This window comes from Oncorhynchus mykiss, chromosome 13 (genome assembly GCF_057628025.1).
Source record: "Oncorhynchus mykiss isolate SJ-2025 chromosome 13, ASM5762802v1, whole genome shotgun sequence".
NCBI classification, from domain to species: domain Eukaryota; kingdom Metazoa; phylum Chordata; class Actinopteri; order Salmoniformes; family Salmonidae; genus Oncorhynchus; species Oncorhynchus mykiss.
This window is the reverse complement of record NC_143034.1, coordinates 22,635,693-22,661,520: the sequence shown is the minus strand read 5'-3', so window position 1 is coordinate 22,661,520 and position 25,828 is coordinate 22,635,693. Positions and strand designations below refer to the sequence as shown.

The 25,828-nt window shown below is 47.4% G+C and overlaps 2 protein-coding genes across 3 annotated transcripts; both read left to right on the top strand.

The window, feature by feature from the left end:
• Positions 1-10,688: 10,688 nt before the first annotated feature.
• Positions 10,689-14,250, top strand: LOC149978782 (uncharacterized). Its single transcript, XM_090194322.1, has 6 exons — positions 10,689-10,746; positions 10,838-10,893; positions 10,974-11,557; positions 11,602-13,781; positions 13,862-13,898; positions 13,973-14,250. The coding sequence occupies exons 1-5, from the start codon at positions 10,718-10,720 to the stop codon at positions 13,869-13,871; spliced, it is 2,859 nt and encodes a 952-aa protein (XP_090050448.1). The 5' UTR covers positions 10,689-10,717; the 3' UTR covers positions 13,872-13,898; positions 13,973-14,250.
• A 3,066-nt stretch (positions 14,251-17,316) lies between these two features.
• Positions 17,317-25,617, top strand: LOC110487285 (uncharacterized). 2 transcript variants are annotated; one of them, XM_090195792.1, is made up of 7 exons: positions 17,317-17,436; positions 17,528-17,583; positions 17,664-20,110; positions 20,177-24,654; positions 25,159-25,359; positions 25,438-25,474; positions 25,549-25,617. In XM_090195792.1, exons 1-6 carry the CDS (start codon positions 17,408-17,410, stop codon positions 25,445-25,447), a joined length of 7,221 nt encoding a protein of 2,406 aa, XP_090051918.1. In that variant the 5' UTR covers positions 17,317-17,407; the 3' UTR covers positions 25,448-25,474; positions 25,549-25,617. The 2 variants fall into 2 exon arrangements, with proteins under 2 accessions (XP_090051918.1, XP_090051917.1); XM_090195791.1 differs by having other exon boundaries at positions 17,324-17,436; positions 17,664-18,436.
• Positions 25,618-25,828: the final 211 nt, after the last annotated feature.

Here is a 25,828-nt window from a genome sequence, read left to right as displayed (position 1 = left end):
TTATCTTTGCTGCTGGTTGACAAACCCCAAGATTGTCTCTACGTTAAAGCCACTGACCACGTTTACATGATCCCGTTATTCGGGATCCTGAAGTTTATTTTGTGTTGACATGTAAACATCAAATCCTGTTTTACAAAAACCAGAGAAAGCTCTTCTGTTTTTGTGGTATGCGCAGGCTCCACTTCGCCTCTCGTGGTTGTCTGACTCTGTCAATCAATTTAAAGTGGGCTATCTGTCCAGTTTGATCCACCATAACTGAGCTTAATGGCTATTTTCACCCCTAATTTAGACACGTTTCTGCTTACTTAGGTAGGCCATTTGTCAACTATAGTTTAATACATGCAGCTTCTCTTCTGTCACTTGTTGCCCCAGAAGACTAAAGTAGTGCTCACAAATGTCTTACGTTGATAGAATGAATGCATTAGTCATCTTAACAGGTAAAATTATTTAAGGACCAGGTAGCATAGCATGCTAGAACAGTGGAAACATTGGTCCTGTGCCAAATGTCATTGTAACAGATTTTAAGGAAATGGAAAGCTGAGAATGGTAACTCCAGTTAATCTTGGGTGTGTAGTTTGTGGTTGAAATGCTGTCTGCTTGCAAAAGTGTCAAAGATGACACATTACACGTGCATTGGCATTTTCCCCGAGACGATGATAGAAATATTTATCCACTCTGTTCCCAAGACAATTTCAAATAGATTTTTATTTCACTGCAACTGAAGTTAATATAAACTCTGCAAAAAAATAAACGTCCTCTGTGTCCTGTTTATTTCCAGCAAAATAATATTTGTATTAACAAGATTCTACAACTGACACAAACTGAGTTCCACAGACATGACTAACAGAACTGGAATTATGTGTTGCATTAAGTACTGCACCAGATTTGCCAGTTCTTGCTGTGAGATGTTACCCCACTCTTCCACCAAGGCAGGCTTTGTTTGGTGTGAGTGAAGTAGGGTCTGTTACGAAATTGGAAGCCGATTCTAGATTGAATTATGGATTGGAGATGCTTAATATGAGTCGAAGGAGAGTTCACAGCCTAGCCAGACACCTATGTATTTGTAGTTGTCCACATATTTTAAGTCAGAACCGTCCAGAGTAGTGATGCTAGTCGGGCGGGAGGGTGCGGGCAGCGACCGGTTGAAAAGCATGCATTTGGGTTTACTAGCGTTTAAGAGAAGTTGGAAGCCACGGAAGGAGTGTTGTATGGCATTGAAGCTCATTTGGAGGTTAGTTAACAGTGTCCAAAGAAGGGCAAGATGTATACAGAATGGTGTCTGCATAGAGGTGGATCAGGGAATCACCCGCAGCAAGAGCGACATCGTTGATATATAGACAGAGAAAAGAGTCGGCCCGAGAATTGAACCCTGTGGTACCCCCATAGAGACTGCCAGAGGTGCGGACAACAGGCCCTCCGATTTGACACTGAACTCTGTCTGAGAAGTAGTTGGTGAACCAGGCGAGGCAGTCATTTGAGAAACCAAGGCTGTTGAGTCTGCCAATAAGGATACGGGGATTGACAGAGTCAAAGGCCTTGGCCAGGTCGATGAAGACGGCTGCACAGTACTGTCTTTTATCGATGGCGGTTACGATATTGTTTAGGACCTTGAGCGTGGCTGAGGTAAACCTGTGACCAGCTCGGAAACCGGATTGCACAGCGGAGAAGGTACGGTGGGATTCGAAATGCTCTGTGATCTGTTTATTAACTTGGTGTTAGAAAACTTTAGACAGGCAGGGCAGGTTGGATATAGGTCTATAACAGTTTGGGTATAGAGTGTCAACCACTTTGAAGAGGGGGATGACCGCAGCAGCTTTCCAATCTTTTAGTGATCTCTGACAATACGAAAGAGGTTGATAAGACTGGTAATAGGGGTTCCAACAATGGCGGCGGATAATTTTATAAAGAGAGGGTCCAGATTGTCTAGCCCAGCTGATTTGTACGGGTCCAGGTTTTGCAGCTCTTTCAGAACATCAGCTATCTGAATTTGGGTGAAGGAGAAACTGGGGAGGCTTGGGCAAGTAGCTGCGGCAATAAGCTGTGTAACTCTGCAGTTGTTGCCATCCTGTACCTATCCCGCATTTGTGATCTTTTAATGTATCGATCCTGTGCAGGTGTTGTTACATGTGGTCTGTCACTGCAAGGGCGATCAGCTGTCCGTCTTGTCTCCCTGTAGTGCTGTCTTAGGCGTCTCACAGTATAGACATTGCAATTTATCACCCTGGCCCCATCTGCAGTCTCCTTGCAGCATGCCTAAGGCACGTTCACCCAGATGACTAGGGACCCTGGACATGGTGTTTTTTAGAGTCAGTAGAAAGGCCTTTTTTAGTGTCCTAAGTTTTCATAACTGTGACCTTATTTGCCTACCGTCTGTAAGCTGTTAGTGTCTTAACGGCCGTTGAACAGGTGAATGTTCATTCATGGTTCATTGAACAAGCATGTGTTTAAATCCGTTTTACTAATCATCTATCAACATAATTGCAATGGTAGATTCATCCTTTGGATGACATTTCTGAGTTGTTGCTGACACTTTCTTTAAGCTTCCACTGTATGCTTTTGCGTCGGCCAGGGAGTTGCTGCTGCTCATTCTACCCTGCATTACTTGTAAAACAATAAAATATTGTACCTTTAAAACTGCCTCCTTGTGTTTTGAAATACTGTGTGTTTTTAATGTCTACCTCTGCCTTGCTTGGCCCCAGTAATGTACTAGGCCGTTCGCGCTACCGAATGCAACAGTGAAATGGTTACTTACGAGCCCGTAAGCAACAATGCAGTTTAAAAACAAATATGACTAAGAATAAGAAACAAAAGTAACAAGTAATTAAAGAGCAGCAGTAAAATAACAATAGTGAGACTATATACAGGGGGGTACAGAGTCAATGTGTAGGTGCACCGTTTTAGTTGAGGTAATATGTAGGTGGAGTTATTAAAGTGACAATGCATAGATAACCACAGAGAGTAGCAGTGGTGTAAAGGGGGGATGCAAGTAGTCTGATTAGCTGTTTGACTAGATGTTCAGGAGTCTTATGGCTTGGGGGTAGAAGCTGTTTAGAAGCCTCTTGGACCTAGCCTTGGTGCTCCGGTACCGCTTGCCGTGCGGTAGCAGAGAAACCAGTCAATGACTAGGGTGGCTGGAGTCTTTGACCATTTTTAGGGCCTTCCTCTGACATGGCCTGGTACAGAGGTCCTGGATGGCAGGAAGCTTGTCCCCAGTGATGTACTAGGCCGTTCACACTACCCTCTGTAGTGCCTTGCGGTCGGAGGCTGAGCAGTTGCCATACCGGGCAGATATTCAACCAGTCAGGATACTCTCGATGGTGCAGCTGTAGAACCTTTGGAGAATATGAGGACCCATGCCAAATCTTTTCAGTCTCCTGAGTGGGAATAGGTTTTGTCGTGCTGGCTTCACGACTGTCTTGGTGTGCTTGGAACATGTTCGCTTGTTGGTGATGTGGACACCAAGGAACTTGAAGCTCTCAACCTTGAAGCTCTCGTCCTCTCTTTCCTGTAGTCCACAATCATCTCCTTTGTCTTGATCACATTGAGGGAATGGTTGTTGTCCTTGCACCACATGGCCAGGTCTCTGACCTCCTCCCTATAGGCTGTCTCGTTGTCTCAGGCCTACCACTGTTGTGTCGTCAACAAACTTAATGATGGTGTTGGAGTCGTGCCTGGCCGTGCTGTCATGAGTGAACAGGGAGTACAGGAGGGGACTGAGCACGCACCCCTGAGTGGCCCCGTGTTGAGGATCAGTGTGGCGGATGTGTTATTACCTACCCTTACCACCTGGTGGCGGGCCGTCAGGAAGTCCAGGATCCAGTTGCAGAGGGAGGTGTTTAGTCCCAGGGTCCTTAGCTTATTGATGAGTTTTGAGGGCACTATGATGTTGAATGCTGAGTACTAGTCAAAGAATAGGAAAGAATAGCAGTGTGGAGTGCAGTAAAATTGCATCTGTGGATCTGTTAGGACGGTATGCAAATTGGAGTGGGTCTAGTGTTTCTGGGATAATGGTGTTGATGTGAGCCATGACCTGCCTTTCAAAGCACTTCATAGCTACAGACGTGAGTGCTACGGGTTGGTAGACATTTAGGCAGGTTACCTTAGTGTTCTTGAGCACAGGGACTATAGTGGTCTGCTTAAAACATGTTGGTATTACAGACTTGGACAGGGAGAGGTTGAAAATGTCAATGAAGACACTTGCAAGTTGGTCTGCACCTGCTCGCAGTACACGTCCTGGTAATCTGTCAAGCCCTGCGGTCTTGTGAATGTTGACCTGTTTAAAGGTCTTACTCACATCGGCTGCGGAGAGCGTGATCACGCAGTCTTCCTGATCAGCTTTTGCTCTCATGCATGTTTCAGTGTTATTTGCCTCGAAGTGAGCATAGAAGTATTTTAGCTCGTCTGGTAGGCAGGTGTCACTGGGCAGCTCTCGGCTGTGCTTCCCTTTGTAGTCTGTAAAGGTTCGCAAGCCCTGCCACATCCGACGAGTGTCAGAGCCGGTGTAGTACGATCAATCTTAGTCCTATATTGGCGCTTTGCCTGTTTGATGGTTCATCGGAGGGCATAGCGGGATTTCTTATAAGCTTCCGGGTTGGCGTCCCGCTCCTTGAAAGCGGCAACTCTAGCCTTTAGCTCAGTGCAAATGTTGCCTGTAATCCATGGCTTCTGGTTGGGTTATGTATGTACGGTCACTGTGGGGACGACGTCATTGATGCACTTATTGATGAAGCCAATGATTGATGTGGTGTACTCCTCAATGTCATCGGAGGAATCCCGGAATATATTCCAGTCTGTGCTAGCAAAACAGTCATGTAGCTTAGCAGCTGCTTCATCTGACCACTTTTTTATTGATCAAGTCACGGGTGTTTCCTGCTTAAATTATTGCTTGTAAGCAGGAGGATAGAATTATGGTTAGATTTGCCAAATGGAGGGTGAGAGAGAGCTTTGTATGCATCTCTGTGTGTGGAGTAAAGGTGGTCCAGAGTTTTTTTTCCCCCTCTGGTTGCACATGTAACATGCTGATAGAAATATGGTAAGATGTATTTAAGTTTCCATACATTTAAGTCCCCGGCTACGAGGAGCACCATCTCCCGGTGAGCGTTTTCCTTTTTGCTTATGGCAGAATACAGTTCATTCAATGCGGTCTTAGTGCCAGCCTCAGTCTGTGGTGGTATGTATACAGCTACAAAAAATACAGATAACTCTCTAGGTAGATAGTGTGGTCTACAGCTTATCATGAGATATTATACCTCAGGCTGGCAATAGCTCGGGACTTCCTCAGATATCGTACATCAGCTGTTATTTACAAAAATACATAGTCCACCGCCCCTCGTCTTACCAGACACCGCTGTTCTATCCTGAAGGATAGCCAGCTGTATGTTGATAATGTCGTTGTTCAGCCATGACTCCGTGAAGCATAAGATATTACAATTTTGAATTAATCTTCCGCGTAGGTCATCTATTTTATTTTCCAAAGATTGCACGTTTGCTAGCAGAATGGAAGGAAGTGGGGGTTTATTCAATCGCCAACTAAATCTCAGAAGGCAGTCCAGCCTCTGGCCCCCTTTTCTCCACCTTCTCTTCACACAAATCACGGATCTGGGCCTGTCCCAAAAAAATGATTCTGTTCCAAAAAAAAAGGATTCTGCCAGTCCGTGGTGAGTAATTGCAGTTATTTTCGGTCATAAGAGATGATAGCGGCAACATTATGTACAAAATAAGTAAAAAAACAAGTTCCAAACAACTCAAGAAACTAACAAAAAACACAATTGGTTGGGAATATGTCAATTAACTCAAATATGCTCTACACACAACAGAATGTCTTTGAACATTTCTGCTGAAATAATTCACTAACTGCATATTATGAGAATTCTGACCTTCAATTGATCTATTCATTGGAGGGATAACCTGTTATCCTACACCTAATGGTGTTTGTTATACACAAATTAATTAAGTAAAAAAAACAGCATTCGTATAGTTCCAATGACTTCAAATTCAGGCATTTTACTATTTTGAACTTTTTGTCTTTGTTTCCTAGGTAAATTATAGATATATTCTCCACACTTCATTAAAAGGAACCTGCGCCAATGTCCCAGCAACAAAAGGAATGGGCTTGCATGCCTTTTCAGCAGAAGCAACCAGCCACAATGCCTCAGCAAGTGTGACGACTGGCGCAAATACCTTAGGTGAAGCAACAGGCTCTCGTGCTTCAGCAGCAGAAGCAACCAGCCACAATGACTCGGCAGAAGCAACCATCCAAAATTTCCATCAGAAATCACCTGCTTGACTCGCATTACAAATACCTGGACTGCAAATTTACACAAGATTTAAACCAGCCTTGTTAAAACTACACCTTGGCATCACATCTTTGTATTATTAGCCTTTCATGTTCAGTCATATAACCAGACTATACCTACAGACAGTTAATGTACTGGCACATGCCTATTTTCATATCTATTTCCCATACTTCTGTCTTTCTCTTTCTCATTTTCTCTCTCTCACACACACACACACACTCTCTCTCACACACACACTCACTCACACTCACAGAGACAGCAGTGGGTCTGTACCAGTCAGAGGTGAAGGGGCACATCCTGCTCTTCATCAACAGGGGGAGTGGTGACTATGAAGTGCTCAAGGACCGGCTAGGTCAGGAGCTCTGGCCCCAGAATTAGTTGAAAAGGTGAGATCAGGCAAGCAGCTACTGGACCTGAAAAAGAGTGACTCACAAAAACCTCTATTATATTAGCTATTTGATTCAGATCTTAAGATAATGTCCCTAATCCACTATTTGGAACAAGTTATTTTGAATCCACTCTTTAATTGCAGCTTGAATTGAATTTGTAAATTGATTCATTGGAGTCAGATGTGATGAACTGCTTTGTGATCTGAGAAAACCCTTACCAAATGCGGGAGATAAGGAACTGCCCATCAACAAAATTCATACGTTCTGCAACCGAAACTAAAACTAAAATCTGTGTTTTTTTTGGATGAGACCAATGTCAAAAGTAGTTCAATATATATGAACTGCTGAACTACTTTTGACATTGGTCTGGTCCAAAAAACCCACTCATTTTAGTTTTAGTTTCGGTTGCAGACCGTTTTGCTACGCTGTGCCCTACTGAACATAACTATTAATTATTTGTCTAGGTTCCTGTTTGTGCTGGTAAACGGGCTGAAGTCCAATGGAAAATCTCTGGCCTACTTCGGCCTGATGTCACGTGACCTTCCTCGCGTGGGCATTTACGACGGCAAGTCAGCCATGAAATGGCTCATGCACGAGGGAGAGATCTCCACTCACTCATAAGAGGCGATCTCAAGGTCTGAGGTGAAAACAAACCTGAGTTCAAATAGTATTGGTTTTCTTTCAAATTCTTTTGAGGGTTGATTGATCCTGCCTGGAGTGACAGATAAACTCTCAATTAAGAGCAGCTAAAAAAGTATTTGAAAGAAAGAAATTCATTTTGAAGCCATGTCTATGGAGCAGTATACGATTAAGTGGCTTTGATAATATATAGAAAGCAGCAGTGAATTATACTGAGTTGCCTCTATATAATCTATCTACATTGCTTCTCAAATACTTTTTTCTTAATTTTAAGAGGTGAAGCAGGCAGTAGTACCTGATCCTAAAACTGAGTTGTAAAACAAACAAATAAATGAATGTCTATGATAATTGTGTCTGTTTTGGAGTCAGTATTGATTTCTGTCTGAATCTGATGTAGGCTATTTGTGTGCTCTGGTGGGCATGGTGTGTCTTTATGTGAGGACTGCCATCAGCTCAGTGGTTACTCACCACTGAGATTTTGGATCTGATGGTTACAATCACAACTGACTGACCTCAGTAGACTAATAGGGCCTGGAGGGTCTAACAGAGAAAGAAGAATTGGAATCTGTCTACAGAAAAAATAACCGTTGAGGATTTCAAATGCAATCGCAAAGAAATAACAAATACAATAGAATATGATGCAGTATAATACAATACATATCTGTGTATTTTCATGCAAATGCTACATTTTAAGTGCAGACCTGTATTCAAAAACATGTGTATTTCAGTATCTGGGTTATAATATCTGGGTTATAATACAAATTGTATATTTGACAGTATTTTCAAATACTTATTTAATACATTGGAGTGTAAATTAGTTTGTGATTTTGAGTTTTCAAACACTTTCCAAGTGTATTTCTAAATACATAACATTTAACTACTTATATTTTCAAATAAAAGATCAGAATACTTACTTTGAATGTATGTGAAATTAATTGAAATATTTTAAATAGTATTTGAACCCAGGTCTGATTTAAGTGACATACATTTGTGTTCCAGTTACAGTAGGCCAGCCTACAGCAGTGGAAGAGGGGAGTTAGTGCAGATTTCTAGACATTAAGGGCTGTACAATAAAGTACAGAATGATTGGAGCACTCGGGGTGAATATAAAAGACCAGAAAAAAGAACAGTGTCTGCCTGCTGTGCTGTAAGAAACAGGAGAAGAAAAGGAGATTGGCATTTTCAAGGCACAGACTTGGAATCAAGTATAATTATCAGAGATGGAATGCAAGCGGAAACATCAGTCGGAATAGGGGAAACACTGTGGCAGATTTAAGGGGGCTGGAGATATATGCATAGCTATCTAAACAGTTGTAATCGAGTTTATATGTTTGTGGATGTGTACTGCAATCAAAGTTGAGACAACATTGGAAAAAAATGCTTCCACAAAGTAGGATAGACGGTCAGAGGATGATGAGATGGGTTGTTGTCTTGTGTTTTATTTCATCCACATGAGGGAGACATTTTATGGAGATAGTGGGCACCTTCGAGCTGATCACTATTGTCAAGTCGTGACAATTGTTGGTCACCGCTGTCGTGTCTTTGGCTATGCCGGATTAATTGCTATGACATGCTATTCTATAAAATAATTTCTCCGTAATTAATATCACCTGATTGAGCTAATCATGTAAATGTAATTAACTAGAGAGTTGGGCACCACAAAATAATATTTATAGAGCTGTTATCTTCCAAATAAACTCTTAAAGATTTAGTAATATTTTACATCAATAGTAGTCAACATTAATTGTCATCTTACTTCAGTCTCATGATCTTAAAGTTGTAAATTCTTGGTTATCTGCAAGGGTAGACGGTCAGAGGATGAAGAGATGGGTTGTTGTCTTGTGTTTTATTTCATCCACATGAGGGAGACATTTTATGGAGACAGTGGGCACCTTCGAGCTGATCACTATTGTCAAGTCGGTGGCAATTGTTGGTCACCGCCTTTCAAAGTGTGTTGCGTTTTGAGGATAAAACATTTCCGACATGAGTCTGTCTATATGTTGACTAGATTAACTTTACAATTGCTCTTCACCAACTTCATCCTGCAGCCATCACCTGTCATGTGGGGGATCCATTGTCAACCAATCATTAGTGTTTATGTTTAACCCACGTGACCAAAAACATGACTGAAACAGGAACCAACTTGCTAAAATTCACGTGTAGCCTACAGTGCATAAATTAATGATGTGATTGAGGCTCTCCCTCATTTATTGATTTTATAATGTACACAAATTATTTCAGTATGTGAGAGGGTGTTGGAGACATGCTTTTACATTATAAAGGAAACCTTTTATAAACAATGGCAACACTGCCATGGTGATCTGAGCCTTGCTGTTGGAAAATGACGTTAGTATCCGACTTTCGGTTGTAGCAGATGCACCTCTCCTGACTTTACTTCTTGACTTTGGTCTACAGTCAGTTGCTTTAGCTTTACCACTCAAACGAGCCCTACTGTATGTTTGCCTCTGAAAAATTAAAGACTCAGATCATCAAAAGCATAACATGAGTGTTTAATTGGTGTCTGTCTGAAATCAGAATTTGTCTAAGATGTTGCACTTTGTGCAAATGAAACTGTTATCCATCTAATGTTGCTATGCTGAATGAAACACACGGTTTTAAAGAAGGCATGTGTAAAATAATGGTGCCTAACTGCTTATTCAACCTCTAATCTTCAAATGAACCAAGTGAATTTTGTACAAACAATAATTGAAACCGATCAATGAAGTGCCAAGACAAAATGTGTTTCCTACTTTAGAGCAGGGGTGTCAAACTCATTCCATGGAGGGCCTAGTGTCTGTAGGTTTGTTTTTTCCTTTCATTTAAGACCAAGACAACTACTGTAGGTGAGGGGAGTAATTAGTGGCCTTAATTCAGCCATCAAGTACAATGAAGGAGTGAAAATCCGCAAACACTCGGCCCTCCGTGTAATGAGATTGACGCGTGCTTTAGAGTAAGTGCTGTCAAACCTGTCAGGATCTCAATTAGAGAATCAACCAGACCTGAGTAAATTTCTGCATTCCAAATCAACCCCTAGCTCCTACACCTACCACTTAGTCACTTATGGGCATTTGAAATGATCAGATAGGGTAAAGCAATATGTTAATTGCTTCACCTTGCCTTCTGATAGGCTGGATGCAATTGTGGCCATATTGCTTATCCCTATTAAATCCTTGTGTTTAGATCAAGGTGTAGGATTTAGGGGTCAATTTGGAAATAGAAATTGAATGTAGTTCAGTGGCTGACAGCTGTCCTTAATTAGCCAACAACATTAGAAGGGTCTGGGATTCCTTTAAAAGGAGCAACCAAACATCTGGCAAATATAGTAAAAGGGATATTCTGGTAGGATGTATGCCTACCATTAGTGCTGAATACTGGTGAGGTGTTGAGGGCAAAATGGCTGTGATGATTGGAATCGCTTTCAGGTATGTTTTTAAGTATTGATTTAGTTTGTTTCCCTTGTCCTTCAGGTGTTACAGGTATCTATGTTTATAACATACATTCTCTTTCCTCAAGCGTTTCTTGGCTTTGTTGCCTGCTAATTGGAGGGATAACGTGTTCTACATCAGAAGGTGAGTTAATTTCAAATAACAGCTACGCAGTTCCATAACCTTCAAAGGCTGGCATTTTACAGTTTATATTTTTAACCTAGGTGATTGGTCTCCTGCACTGGATTCTAATGCAGCATGGCTTGACGCAGGATCACTTCGGTCTCTAGGATATAGCAATTATAAGTCTCCAAAATCTCAAATGCAAGCGCAACAGAAACAACCGGCCGCCATGTCCCAGCAACCTCAGCAAGTGTGGTATCCAGTTCAAATGCTGCAGAAGCAACAGACCGCCGTGCTCCAGCAAGTGGGGCATCAAGCTCACATGCTGACGCATAAGCAACCGACCGCCGTGCCCCAGCAAGTGTGGCATCAAGCTCACATGCTGATGCATAAGCAACCGACCGCCGTGCCCCAGCAAGTGTGGCATCAAGCTCACATGCTGACGCATAAGCAACCGACAGCCGTGCCCCAGCAAGTGTGGCATCAAGCTCACATGCTGACGCATAAGCAACCGACCGCCGTGCCCCAGCAAGTGTGGCATCCAGCTCAAATGCCCCTGCAGCAGAAGCAACCGACCACCGTGCCCCAGCTGGGGTGGTATCCAGCTCAAATGCAGCAGAAGCAACCGACCACCGTGCCCCAGCTTGGGTGGCATCCTGCTCAGTTTCCCCAGCAGAAGCAACTGGCCCCATAGCCCAGCATCCATAGCAGGTGTGGCATCCATCTCAAATGCCCCTGCAGCAGAAGCAACCGACCGCCGTGCCCCAGCAAGTGTGGCAACCTTCTCAAATGCCCCTGCAGCAGAAGCAACCGACCGCCGTGCCCCAGCAAGTGTGGCATGCAGCTCAAATGCCCCTGCAGCAGAAGGAACCGACCGCCGTGCCCCAGCAAGTGTGGCATCCTGCTCAAATGCCCCTGCAGCAGAAACAACCGACCGCCGTGTCCCAGCAAGTGTGGCAACCTTCTCAAATGCCCCTGCAGCAGAAGGAACCGAACGCCGTGCCCCAGCAAGTGTGGCAACCTTCTCAAATGCCCCTGCAGCAGAAGGAACCGAACGCCATGCCCCAGCAAGTGTGGCAACCTTCTCAAATGCCCCTGCAGCAGAAGGAACCGACTGCCGTGCCCCAGCAAGTGTGGCAACCTTCTCAAATTTCCCTGCAGCAGAAGGAACCGACCGCTGTGCCCCAGCAAGTGTGGCAACCTTCTCAAATGCCCCTGCAGCAGAAGGAACCGACCGCCGTGCCCCAGCAAGTGTGGCATCCTGCTCAAATGCCCCTGCAGCAGAAACAACCGACCGCCGTGCCCCAGCAAGTGTGGCAACCTTCTCAAATGCCCCTGCAGCAGAAGGAACCGAACGCCATGCCCCAGCAAGTGTGGCAACCTTCTCAAATGCCCCTGCAGCAGAAGGAACCGACCGCTGTGCCCCAGCAAGTGAGGCATCCAGCTCAAATGCCCCTGCAGCAGAAGCAAACGACTGCCATGCCCCAGCAAGTGTGGAATACATTTTACACACTGCAGAAGCAACCGACTGCCGTGCCCCAGCAAGTTTGGCATCCAGCTCTAATGCCCCTGCAGCAGAAGCAACCGACCGCCAAGCCCCAGCAAGTTTGGCATCCAGCTCAAATGCCCCTGCAGCAGAAGCAACCGACCACCGTGCCCCAGCAAGTGTGGCATCCTGCTCAAATGCCCCTGCAGCAGAAACAACCGACCGCCATGCCCCAGCTAGTGTGGAATCCATTTTCCACACTGCAGAAGCAACCGACCGCCGTGCCCCAGCAAGTGTGGCATCCTGCTCAAATGCCCCTGCAGCAGAAGCAACCGACCGCCGTGCCCCAGCAAGTGTGGCATCCAGCTAAAATGCCCCTGCAGCAGAAGCAACCGACTGCCGTGCCCCAGCTGGGTTGGCATCCTGCTCAGTTTCCCCAGCAGAAGCAACTGGCCCCTGAACCTCAGCATAAGGAACTGACCGCCATGCCCCAGCAAGTGTGGCATCCAGCTCAATTTCCCCAGCAGAAGCAACTGGCCCCTATGCCTCTACTGCAGAAGGAACCAACCACCATAGCCCAGCAACCTCAGCAGGTGTGGCATCCAGCTCAAATGTCCAAAAATCGAACAGCCACTGAACCTCAGCTGCAGAAGCAACCACCCACCACGTCCCAGCAATCGTGGCATCCAGCTCAAATGCCCCTGCAGCAGAAGCAACCGGCCACTGAACCTCAGCAGAAGGAACTGCCCGCCATGCCCCAGCAAATGTGGTATCGAGCCAAAATGCTCCAACAGGAGAATCATCTGGCCGCCATGCCACAGAAGCTACAGGTTATTCTCCAGGAGCCTCCGCTCGTGTGGCATCCATCTCAATTTCCCCAGCAGCAGACGGAACTGGCCGTCGAGCCCCAGCAGCAGACGGAACTGGCCGTCGAGCCCCAGCAGCAGACGGAACTGGCCGTCGAGCCCCAGCAGCAGACGGAACTGGCCGTCGAGCCCCAGCAGCAGACGGAACTGGCCGTCGAGCCCCAGCAGCAGACGGAACTGGCCGTCGAACCTCAGCAAGTGAGGTATCCAGCTCAAATGGCCCAGCAGCAACCCAACCCCATTCCTCAGCAATTATGGCATGTAGCCCAAATTTCCCAGCAGCAACTGGCCCCAATGTCTCAGCAGAAGCACTACGAAAGCACTGAAGATGGTGCCTCTGGTAGTTCTCAGGCCAGCATTGTTGAACAGTCGGGTGTCATCCCAATCTCTTCCTACAGTTCCAAATCGCACTACAAGAATGGCAGAACTGTCTTCTCCCAAATCAGCTACACTCCTAGGGAGGCAATGCCTGTTGACAGTGGAAATGCTCCCAAGGACGGTTATGTTAGCATTGGTGCACCAAGCATATATCCAACACTAGTGAAGGATTCTGCAAGGTAATGGTTCACTTTAACCTGCTCTGAACTTTGCTCTCTGAATTTGAAGGACTTTGTACTAACCATATATCTATCAACAGGAACATATAATGGAGTCATCCTCTAGAAGCTCTAATGGTGAGTATTGTTTTTGACATTGGTTACTTAACATTCTGCGTTGCTGACAGTTTGCATTTCTTTCTGCTTTTTAGACCAGGAAGTTGCTGGTGCTCTTGCTACTCTAGTGTGATGGAATCAATAAACAATTTAAATTTAAAAAATGCCTTGTCTCTTTGAAATGTTTCATGTCCATTGCTTGCTAATTGAACAGGTGGTGTGCAGTCCGTAGTAAAAATGACTACTGTTCAGTTAATTCTTTGGTTTTCTCATCTTTTACCTTTGCTACTGATTCAAAATAAAAGCTTGGGTCTATAAGAGCATTTGTGATGGGGTGAGTTGTCAGACATTCCTCATATGTTCATACTTTAGATGTAGGCATGCATTGTATACAGTGAGACTGTCAGACAAATCCCTGATTAAGAGATCTGGGGAAGTGTACGAAGCATTGAAGGTCCCTAAGAACACAGTGGCCTCCAACAAGTGGAGGACAGAGGAGCCTCTTAAAGAAGTTACAGGTCTGAGAGCCAAATACTGATTTTCCACCATAATTTGCAAATTCATTAAATCCTACAATGTGATTTTCCTGACTTTTTTTTTCTCATTTTGTCTGTCAGTTGAAGTGTACCGATGAATTACAGGCCTCTCCTTTTAAGTGGGAGAATTTGCACAATTGGCTGACTAAATACTTTTTTGCCCCACTGTATGTAAACCTATTTAATACTTATTGCTTGTTACAGAAGACTACTGTTGTACATTGAATAGCCATTAATCACTGTTAAACCTTCTTGATGTGATCGTTCTGTCTGGACATGTTTATAATCCAGTGTGAATAGGTGTTTCCAAGATTTTATTACCCCCCTCCCCCTAAACCTGAATCTGAAATGACCTTTATGATCTTTCTTACCACTTTGGGGTTCTAATCCCCCTCTTTCAAAATCCCCAAGGTGAACAAATCTAACATTCATGATCCTTGATCACTATATTGATCCTTCATCTTTCTTACCACTTTGGGGTTCTAATCCCCCTCTTTCAAAATCCCCAAGGTGAACAAATCTAACATTCATGATCCTTGATCACTATATTGATCCCTAAACCTCCCACAACTACTGTCCATAGCTAGTCTCAATGACCTTACTGCCAATATGAAAGTTTTCTACATAGCTAAATACATTGTTGGATACAGTTCATGTCTTCCGTTATGCAGACATTTGTTTATATTTCTCATCAATGTTTTAATTATATGGCTTTGCTTTGGTCATGATTTTAATTACAATATAGAAATTGTTCTAGGCTCAATTAAAAGTGCATGTGGTCCCAGGTGCATATTTGGGAGCCCATATTCATTCAGGATGTAAGGCTTACTAGTTATGGCAAATGTTAGGAAAACTTTGTAACAAAACAGCAACGTTTTATACTTTGACCACATCTTTTCACATACGTTTTATTTGGGTCTTTTTAATTTACTATGTTGATTGGCTCCAGCCCTTGGAGGCTCGGTGCATTTACAAAGAAAAATAACACAATTCAACAATTGATGGATGGTGACAAATAATGACATTACCAGTAGTCATGTTAAGGTTTTCAAAGTTCTATTGGTGGAGTTTATGGATTTACATGTGGCTGTGCATTATATGGTGCCTGCATAGGAAAGGGGATCTGATCAAGCCTATTGGTATTCTTGAGCCAAAAAGACAACTGTTATGGGGTTAATTCCACATCTGCTTGCATTGCTTGGTATGTATTGTCATGGTATGAGACAACATAATACAATTTCAGTAAAGTAGAAAATAAATGATATCCTAAATTGAGAGATGAATAAAGAATGTGTTATCACAGCATCAAAAATCTTTCAGAATATACCTGTCTTCAGTATAGAATGACATGTATACAGATTATATTACAACTCTTTGTGTTTTGTCTTAATGACTGTTCTTTAGTAAATAGGAAACTCAAGTGTGTTAGTCCGAGAAACATTAACTAGATAGTTTTATGTTTGTGAAACCTTGAAATGAACACAATGAGAAGTGATTTTGTAACAGTTTTGAATGGGTAATTGTATCAAATATATATCATTGTATATTTTAATTAGCACACATATAAACTTTTTTCATCACTGCCTTGTAAACCCATTCTTGTAAGTTGGAGCTACTGTACATGATTGTCTGGCGCTGCTGTAAAAATTTGAGCACTTGCCAAGATGTTGACATTTCTGGGTATGCCTCACCTGTAACATAAAGATTATGATGATATTGTTATATTATTTTTTATAATAATACAAATCTGTCAATCAACCATATGTATTTCTTAAAAGCCCTTTTTTGCATCAGCAGTAGTCACAAAGCATTTTCGAGATACCCAGTCTAAAAATCCAAGACCCATCAATGCATATGTCAAAGCACAGTTTTACATTATAAAGGAAACTTTTTATAAACAATGGCAACACTGCCATGGTGATCTGAGCCTTGCTGTTGGATACTAACTTCATTTTCCGACTTTCGGTTGTCGCAGATGCACCTCTCCTGACTTTACTTCTTGACTTTGGTCTACAGTCAGTTGCTTTAGCTTTACCACTCAAACGAGCCCTACTGTATGTTTGCCTCTGAAAAATTAAAGACTCAGATCATCAAAAGCATAACATGAGTGTTTAATTGGTGTCTGTCTGAAATCAGAATTTGTCTAAGATGTTGCACTTTGTGCAAATGAAACTGTTATCCATCTAATGTTGCTATGCTGAATGAAACACACGGTTTTAAAGAAGGCATGTGTAAAATAATGGTGCCTAACTGCTTATTCAACCTCTAATCTTCAAATGAACCAAGTGAATTTTGTACAAACAATAATTGAAACCGATCAATGAAGTGCCAAGACAAAATGTGTTTCCTACTTTAGAGCAGGGGTGTCAAACTCATTCCATGGAGGGCCTAGTGTCTGTAGGTTTGTTTTTTCCTTTCATTTAAGACCAAGACAACTACTGTAGGTGAGGGGAGTAATTAGTGGCCTTAATTCAGCCATCAAGTACAATGAAGGAGTGAAAATCCGCAAACACTCGGCCCTCCGTGTAATGAGACTGACGCGTGCTTTAGAGTAAGTGCTGTCAAACCTGTCAGGATCTCAATTAGAGAATCAACCAGACCTGAGTAAATTTCTGCATTCCAAATCAACCCCTAGCTCCTACACCTACCACTTAGTCACTTATGGGCATTTGAAATGATCAGATAGGGTAAAGCAATATGTTAATTGCTTCACCTTGCCTTCTGATAGGCTGGATGCAATTGTGGCCATATTGCTTATCCCTATTAAATCCTTGTGTTTAGATCAAGGTGTAGGATTTAGGGGTCAATTTGGAAATAGAAATTGAATGTAGTTCAGTGGCTGACAGCTGTCCTTAATTAGCCAACAACATTAGAAGGGTCTGGGATTCCTTTAAAAGGAGCAACCAAACATCTGGCAAATATAGTAAAAGGGATATTCTGGTAGGATGTATGCCTACCATTAGTGCTGAATACTGGTGAGGTTTTGAGGGCAAAATGGCTGTGATGATTGGAATCGCTTTCAGGTATGTTTTTAAGTATTGATTTAGTTTGTTTCCCTTGTCCTTCAGGTGTTACAGGTATCTATGTTTATAACATACATTCTCTTTCCTCAAGTGTTTCTTGGCTTTGTTGCCTGCTAATTGGAGGGATAACGTGTTCTACATCAGAAGGTGAGTTAATTTCAAATAACAGCTACGCAGTTCCATAACCTTCAAAGGCTGGCATTTTACAGTTTATATTTTTAACCTAGGTGATTGGTCTCCTGCACTGGATTCTAATGCAGCATGGCTTGACGCAGGATCACTTCGGTCTCTAGGATATAGCAATTATAAGTCTCCAAAATCTCAAATGCAAGCGCAACAGAAACATCCGGCCGCCATCCTGCGGAAGGACTTGGCCCCCATGTCCCAGCAACCTCAGCAAGTGTGGTATCCAGTTCAAATGCTGCAGAAGCAACAGACCGCCGTGCTCCAGCAAGTGGGGCATCAAGCTCAAATGCTGCCGCAACCACCGTCCGCCGTGCCCCAGCAAGTGTGGCATCAAGCTCACATGCTGAAGCATAAGCAACCGACCGCTGTACCCCAGGAAGTGTGGCATCCAGCTCAAATGCCCCTGCAGCAGAAGGAACCATCCGCAGAAGCTCAGCCGCAGAGGAAACCGACAACTGTGCCCCAGCAAGTGTGGCATCAAACTCACATGCTGAAGCAGAAGCACCCGCCCGCCGTGTCCCAGCAAGTGTGGAATCCTGCTCTAATGCCCCTGCAGCAGAAGAAACCGACTGCCATGCCCAAGCAAGTGTGGAATCCATTTCACACACTGCAGAAGCAACCAACCGCCGTGCCCCAGCAAGTGTGGAATCCTGCTCTAATGCCCCTGCAGCAGAAGCAACCGACCACTGTGCCCCAGCAAGTGTGGAATCCTGCTCTAATGCCCCTGCAGCAGAAGCAACCAACCGCCGTGCCCCAGCAAGTGTGGAATCCAGCTCAAATGCAGCAGAAGCAACCGTCCGCCGTGCCCCAACAAGTGTGGAATCCTGCTCTAATGCCCCTGCAGCAGAAGCAACTGACCACTGTGCCCCAGCAAGTGTGGAATCCTGCTCTAATGCCCCTGCAGCAGAAGCAACCAACCGCCGTGCCCCAGCAAGTGTGGTATCCAGTTCAAATGCCCCTGCAACCAGCCGCAGAAGCTCAGCCGCAGAGGCAACCGACAACTGTGCCCCAGCAGGTGTGGCATCAAGCTCACATGCTGACGCAACCATCGACTGCCGTGCCCCAGCAAGTGTGGCATCAAGCTCACATGTTGACGCATAAGCAACCGACTGCCGTGCCCCAGCAAGTGTGGCATCAAGCTCACATGCTGATGCATAAGCAACCGACCGCCGTGCCCCAGCAAGTTTGGCATCCTAATCAAATGCTGCAGAAGCAACCGACCGCCTTGCCTCAGCAAGTGTGGCATCCTGCTCAAATTACCCTGCAGCAGAAGCAACCGACCGCTGTGCCCCAGCAAGTATGGCATCCTTCTAAAATGCCCCTGCAAACAACCGCTGTGCCCCAGCAAGTGTGGCATCCTGCTCAAATGCCCCTGCAGCAGAAGCTACCGACTGCCGTGCCCCAGCAAGTGTGGCATCCTGCTCAAATGCCCCTGCAGCAGAAGCTACCGACCGCCGTGCCCCAGCAAGTGTGGCATCCTAATCAAATGCTGCAGAAGCAACCGACCGCCGTGCCCCAGCAAGTGTGGCATCCTTCTCAAATGCCCCTGCAAACAACCGCTGTGCCCCAGCAAGTGTGGCATCCTTCTCAAATGCCCCTGCAGCAGAAGCAACCGAACGCCGTGCCCCAGCAAGTGTGGCATCCTGCTCAAATGCCCCTGCAGCAGAAGCAACCGACCGCCTTGCCACAGCAAGTGTGGCATCCTGCTCAAATGCCCCTGCAGCAGAAGCTACCGACTACCGTGCCCCAGCAAGTATGGCATCCTTCTAAAATGCCCCTGCTGCAGAAGCAACCGACCGCCTTGCCCCAGCAAGTGTGGCATCCTGCTCAAATGCCCCTGCAGCAGAAGCTACCGACTGCCGTGCCCCAGCAAGTGTGGCATCCTGCTCAAATGCCCCTGCAGCAGAAGCTACCGACCGCCGTGCCCCAGCAAGTGTGGCATCCTAATCAAATGCTGCAGAAGCAACCGACCGCCGTGCCCCAGCAAGTGTGGCATCCTTCTCAAATGCCCCTGCAAACAACCGCTGTGCCCCAGCAAGTGTGGCATCCTTCTCAAATGCCCCTGCAGCAGAAGCATCCGACCGCTGTGCCACAGCAAGTATGGCATCCTTCTCAAATGCCCCAGCAAACAACCGCCTTGCCCCAGCAAGTGTGGCATCCTGCTCAAATGCCCCTGCAGCAGAAGCAACCGACCGCCGTGCCCCAGCAAGTGTGGCATCCTAATCAAATGCTGCAGAAGCAACCGACCGCCTTGCCCCAGCAAGTGTGGCATCCTGCTCAAATGCCCCTGCAGCAGAAGCTACCGACTGCCGTGCCCCAGCAAGTGTGGCATCCTGCTCAAATGCCCCTGCAGCAGAAGCAACCGACCGCTGTGCCACAGCAAGTGTGGCATCCTTTTCAAATGCCCCAGCAAACAACCGCCGTGCCCCTGCAAGTGTGGCATTTTAATCAAATGCTGCAGAAGCAACCGACCACCTTGCCTCAGCAAGTGTGGCATCCTGCTCAGTTTCCCCAGCAGAAGCAACTGGCCCCCATAGCCCAGCATCCTCAGCAGGTGTGGCATCCATCTCAAATGCCCCTGCAGCAGAAGCAACCGGCCACTGAACCTCAACAGAAGAAGCTGACCGCCATGCCCCAGCAAATGTGGTATCGAGCTAAAATGCTGCAACGGGAGAATCATCTGGCCGCCATGCCACAGAAGCTACAGGTTATTCTCCAGCAGCCTCCGCTTGTGTGGCATCCATCTCAATTTCCCCAGCAGCGGAAGGAACTGGCCGTCGAGCCCCAGCAGCAGAAGGAACTGGCCGTCGAGCCCCAGCAGCAGAAGGAAGTGGCCGTCGAGCCCCAGCAGCAGAAGGAAGTGGCCGTCGAGCCCCAGCAGCAGAAGGAAGTGGCCGTCGAGCCCCAGCAGCAGAAGGAAGTGGCCGTCGAGCCCCAGCAGCAGAAGGAAGTGGCCGTCGAGCCCCAGCAGCAGAAGGAAGTGGCCGTCGAGCCCCAGCAGCAGAAGGAAGTGGCCGTCGAGCCCCAGCAGCAGAAGGAAGTGGCCGTCGAGCCCCAGCAAGAGTGGAATCCAGCTCAAATGCTGCAGAAGCAACCGACTGACATGCCCCAGCAAGTGTGGAATCCATTTTACACACTGCAGAAGCAACCGACCGCCGTTCCCCAGCAAGTGTGGCATCCAGCTCAAATGCCCCTGCAGCAGAAGCAACCGACCGCCGTGCCCCAGCAAGTGTGGAATCCAGCTCAAATGCAGCAGAAGCAACCGACTGCCGTGCCCCAGCAAGTGTGGAATCCATTTCACACACTGCAGAAGCAACCGACCGCTGTGCCCCAGCAAGTGTGGCATCCAGCTCAAATGCCCCTGCAGCAGAAGCAACCGACCGCCGTGCCCCAGCAAGTGTGGAATCCATTTCACACACTGCAGAAGCAACCGACCGCTGTGCCCCAGCAAGTGTGGCATCCAGCTCTAATGCCCCTGCAGCAGAAGCAACTGACCGCCTTGCCCCAGCAAGTGTGGCATCCAGCTCAAATGCCCCTGCAGCAGAAGCAACCGACCGCCGTGCCCCAGCAAGTGTGGAATCCATTTCACACACTGCAGAAGCAACCGACCGCTGTGCCCCAGCAAGTGTGGCATCCAGCTCTAATGCCCCTGCAGCAGAAGCAACTGACCGCCTTGCCCCAGCAAGTGTGGCATCCAGCTCAAATGCCCCTGCAGCAGAAGCAACCGACCGCCGTGCCCCAGCAAGTGTGGCATCCAGCTCAAATGCCCCTGCAGCATAAGGAACCGACCGCCGTGCCCCAGCAAGTGTGGCATCCAGCTCTAATGCCCCTGCAGCAGAAGCAGCCGACCGCCGTGCCCCAGCAAGTGTGGCATCCAGCTCAAATGCCCCTGCAGCAGAAGCAACCGACCGCCTTGCCCCAGCAAGTGGGGCATCCTGCACTAATGCCCCTGCAGCAGAAGCAAACAACCGCCGTGCCCCTGCAAGTGTGGAATCCAGCTCAAATGCAGCAGAAGCAACCGACTGCCGTGCCCCAGCAAGTGTGGCATCCTTCTCAAATGCCCCTGCAGCAGAAGCAAACAACCGCTGTGCCCCAGCAAGTGTGGAATCCAGCTCAAATGCAGCAGAAGCAACTGGTCCCTATGCCTCTACTGCAGAAGGAACCAACCACCATAGCCCAGCAACCTCAGCAGGTGTGGCATCCAGCGCAGATGTCCAAGAATCAAACATCCACTGAACCTCAGCAGCAGAAACAACCATCCACCACGCCCAAGCAAGCGTGGCATCCAGCTCAAATGCCCCTGCAGCAGAAGCAACCGGCCACTGAACCTCAACAGAAGGAACTGACTGCCATGCCCCAGCAAATGTGGTATGGAGCTAAAATGCTCCAACCAGAGAATCATCTGGCCGCCATGCCACAGAAGCTACAGGGCTCCAGTCTCCAGCTGCCTCTGTTCGTGTGGCATCCATCTCAATTTCCCCAGCAGCAGAAGGAAGTGGCCGTCGAGCCCCAGCAGCAGAAGGAAGTGGCCGTCGAGCCCCAGCAGCAGAAGGAAGTGGCCGTCGAGCCCCAGCAGCAGAAGGAAGCGGCCGTCGAGTCTCAGCAAGTGTGGCATCCATTTCACACACTGCAGAAGCAACCGACCGCCGTGCCCCAGCAAGTGTGGCATCAAGCTCAAATGCCCCTGCAGCAGAAGCAACTGGTCCCTTTGCCTCTACTGCAGAAAGAACCAAAAACCATAGCCCAGCAAGCGTGGCATCCAGCTCAAATGCCCCTGCAGCAGAAGCAACCTACCGCCGTGCCCCAGCAAGTGTGGAATCCATTTCACACACTGCAGAAGCAAGTGTGGCATCCTGCTCTAATGCCCCTGCAGCAGGAGCAACCAACCGACGTTACCCTGCAAGTGTGGCATCCTTCTCAAATGCCCCAGCAGCAGAAGGAACTGGCCGTCGAGCCCCAGCAGCAGAAGGAACCGACCGCCGTGCCCCAGCAAATGTGGCATACAGCTCAAATGCTGCAGAAGCAACCGACCACCGTGCCGCAGCAAGTGTGGCATCCAGCTAAAATGCTGCAGAAGCAACCGACCGCCGTGCCCCAGCAAGTGTGGCATCCAGCTCAAATGCCCCTGCTGCAGAAGCAACCGACCGCCTTGCCCCAGCAAGTGTGGCATCCAGCTCAAATGCCCCTGCTGCAAAAGGAACCGACCGCTGTGCCCCAGCAAGTGTGGCATCCAGCTCAAATGCTGCAGAAGCAACCGACCGCCGTGCCCCAGCAAGTGTGGCATCAAGCTCAAATGCCCCTGCTGCAAAAGGAACCGACCGCCGTGCCCCAGCAAGTGTGGCATCCTGTTCAGTTTCCCCAGCAGAAGCAACTGGCCCCTATGCCTCTACTGCAGAAGGAACCAACAACCATAGCCCAGCAACCTCAGCAGGTGTGGCATCCAGCTCAAATGTCCAAGAATCAAACAGCCACTGAACCTCAGCAGCAGAAGCAACCATCCACCACGCCCCAGCAAGTGTGGCATCTTGCTCTAATGCCCCTGCAGCAGAAGCAACCGACCGCCGTGCCCCAGCAAGTGTGGCATCCAGCTCTAATGCCCCTGCAGCAGAAGCAACCGGCCACTGAACCTCAACCGAAGGAACTGACCGCCGTGCCCCAGCAAGTGTGGCATCCAGCTCAAATGCCCCTGCAGCAGAAGCAACCGACCGCCTTGCCCCAGCAAGTGGGGCATCCTGCACTAATGCCCCTGCAGCAGAAGCAAACAACCGCTGTGCCCCAGCAAGTGTGGAATCCATTTCACACACTGCAGAAGCAACCAACCACCGTGCCCCTGCAAGTGTGGAATCCAGCTCAAATGCAGCAGAAGCAACCGACTGCCGTGCCCCAGCAAGTGTGGCATCCTTCTCAAATGCCCCTGCAGCAGAAGCAAACAACCGCTGTGCCCCAGCAAGTGTGGAATCCAGCTCAAATGCAGCAGAAGCAACTGGTCCCTATGCCTCTACTGCAGAAGGAACCAACCACCATAGCCCAGCAACCTCAGCAGGTGTGGCATCCAGCGCAGATGTCCAAGAATCAAACATCCACTGAACCTCAGCAGCAGAAACAACCATCCACCACGCCCCAGCAAGCGTGGCATCCAGCTCAAATGCCCCTGCAGCAGAAGCAACCGGCCACTGAACCTCAACAGAAGGAACTGACTGCCATGCCCCAGCAAATGTGGTATGGAGCTAAAATGCTCCAACCAGAGAATCATCTGGCCGCCATGCCACAGAAGCTACAGGGCTCCAGTCTCCAGCTGCCTCTGTTCGTGTGGCATCCATCTCAATTTCCCCAGCAGCAGAAGGAAGTGGCCGTCGAGCCCCAGCAGCAGAAGGAAGTGGCCGTCGAGCCCCAGCAGCAGAAGGAAGTGGCCGTCGAGCCCCAGCAGCAGAAGGAAGTGGCCGTCGAGCCCCAGCAGCAGAAGGAAGCGGCCGTCGAGTCTCAGCAAGTGTGGCATCCATTTCACACACTGCAGAAGCAACCGACCGCCGTGCCCCAGCAAGTGTGGCATCAAGCTCAAATGCCCCTGCAGCAGAAGCAACTGGTCCCTTTGCCTCTACTGCAGAAAGAACCAAAAACCATAGCCCAGCAAGCGTGGCATCCAGCTCAAATGCCCCTGCAGCAGAAGCAACCTACCGCCGTGCCCCAGCAAGTGTGGAATCCATTTCACACACTGCAGAAGCAAGTGTGGCATCCTGCTCTAATGCCCCTGCAGCAGGAGCAACCAACCGACGTTACCCTGCAAGTGTGGCATCCTTCTCAAATGCCCCAGCAGCAGAAGGAACTGGCCGTCGAGCCCCAGCAGCAGAAGGAACCGACCGCCGTGCCCCAGCAAATGTGGCATACAGCTCAAATGCTGCAGAAGCAACCGACCACCGTGCCGCAGCAAGTGTGGCATCCAGCTCAAATGCTGCAGAAGCAACCGACCGCCGTGCCCCAGCAAGTGTGGCATCCAGCTCAAATGCCCCTGCTGCAGAAGCAACCGACCGCCTTGCCCCAGCAAGTTTGGCATCCAGCTCAAATGCCCCTGCTGCAAAAGGAACCGACCGCTGTGCCCCAGCAAGTGTGGCATCCAGCTCAAATGCTGCAGAAGCAACCGACCGCCGTGCCCCAGCAAGTGTGGCATCCAGCTCTAATGCCCCTGCAGCAGAAGCAACCGGGCACTGAACCTCAACAGAAGGAACTGACCGCCATGCCCCAGCAAATGTGGTATGTAGCTAAAATGCTCCAACAGGAGAATCATCTGGCCGCTATGCCACAGAAGCTACAGGCCTCCATTCTCCAGCAGCCATCTCAATTTCCCCAGCAGCAGAAGGAACTGGCCGTCGAATCTCAGCAAGTGAGGTATCCAGCTCAAATGTCCCAGCAGCAACCCAACCCCATTCTTCAGGAATTATGGCATGTAGCCCAAATTCCCCAGCGGCAACTGACCCCAATGTCTCAGCAGAAGCACTACGAAAGCACTGAAGATGGTTTCTCTGGTAGTTCTCAAGCCAGCATTGTTGAACAGTCCGGTTTCATCCAAATCTCTTCCTACAGTTCCAAATCGCACTACAAGAATGGCAGAACTGTCATCTCCCAAATCAGCTACACTCCTAGGGAGGCAATGCCTGAATACAGTGGAAATGCTCCCAATGATGGTTTTGTTAGCATTGGTGCACCAAGCATATATCCAACACTAGTGAAGGATTCTGCAAGGTAATGGCTCACTTTAACCTGCTCTGAACTTTGCTCTGAATTTGAAGTCCTTTGTACTAACCATATATCTATCAACAGGAAAATGTAATGGATTCATCCTCTAGAAGCTCTAATGGTGAGTATTGTTTTTGACATTGGTTACTTAACATTCTGTGTTGCTGACAGTTTGCATTTCTTTCTGCTTTTTAGACCAGGAAGTTGCTGGTGCTCTTGCTACTCTAGTGTGATGGAATCAATAAACAATTTGACTTTAAAAAATGCCTTGTCTCTTTGAAATGTTTCATGTCCATTGCTTGCTAATTGAACAGGTGGTGTGCAGTCCGTAGTAAAAGTGACTACTGTTCAGTTAATTCTTTGGTTGTTCATCTTTTACATTTGCTACCTGTTCAAAATAAAAGCTTGTCTACATAAGAGCATTTGTGAAGGGGAGAGTTGTCAGACATTCCTCATACAGTGCCTTGCGAAAGTA

Excerpts from the sequence above, each read along its gene's own strand:
- LOC149978782 (XM_090194322.1), top strand. The coding sequence starts at position 10,718 with ATGGCTGTGATGATTGGAATCGCTTTCAG. Across the intron at positions 10,894-10,973 it reads AACGTGTTCTACATCAGAAG|GTGATTGGTCTCCTGCACTG; the intron begins GTGAGTTAATTT and ends TTTTTAACCTAG. Across the intron at positions 11,558-11,601 it reads TTCCCCAGCAGAAGCAACTG|ATGCCCCTGCAGCAGAAGCA; the intron begins GCCCCATAGCCC and ends CATCCATCTCAA.
- LOC110487285 (XM_090195792.1), top strand. The coding sequence starts at position 17,408 with ATGGCTGTGATGATTGGAATCGCTTTCAG. Across the intron at positions 17,584-17,663 it reads AACGTGTTCTACATCAGAAG|GTGATTGGTCTCCTGCACTG; the intron begins GTGAGTTAATTT and ends TTTTTAACCTAG. Across the intron at positions 24,655-25,158 it reads CAGAAGCAACCGACCGCCTT|CATTGTTGAACAGTCCGGTT; the intron begins GCCCCAGCAAGT and ends TTCTCAAGCCAG.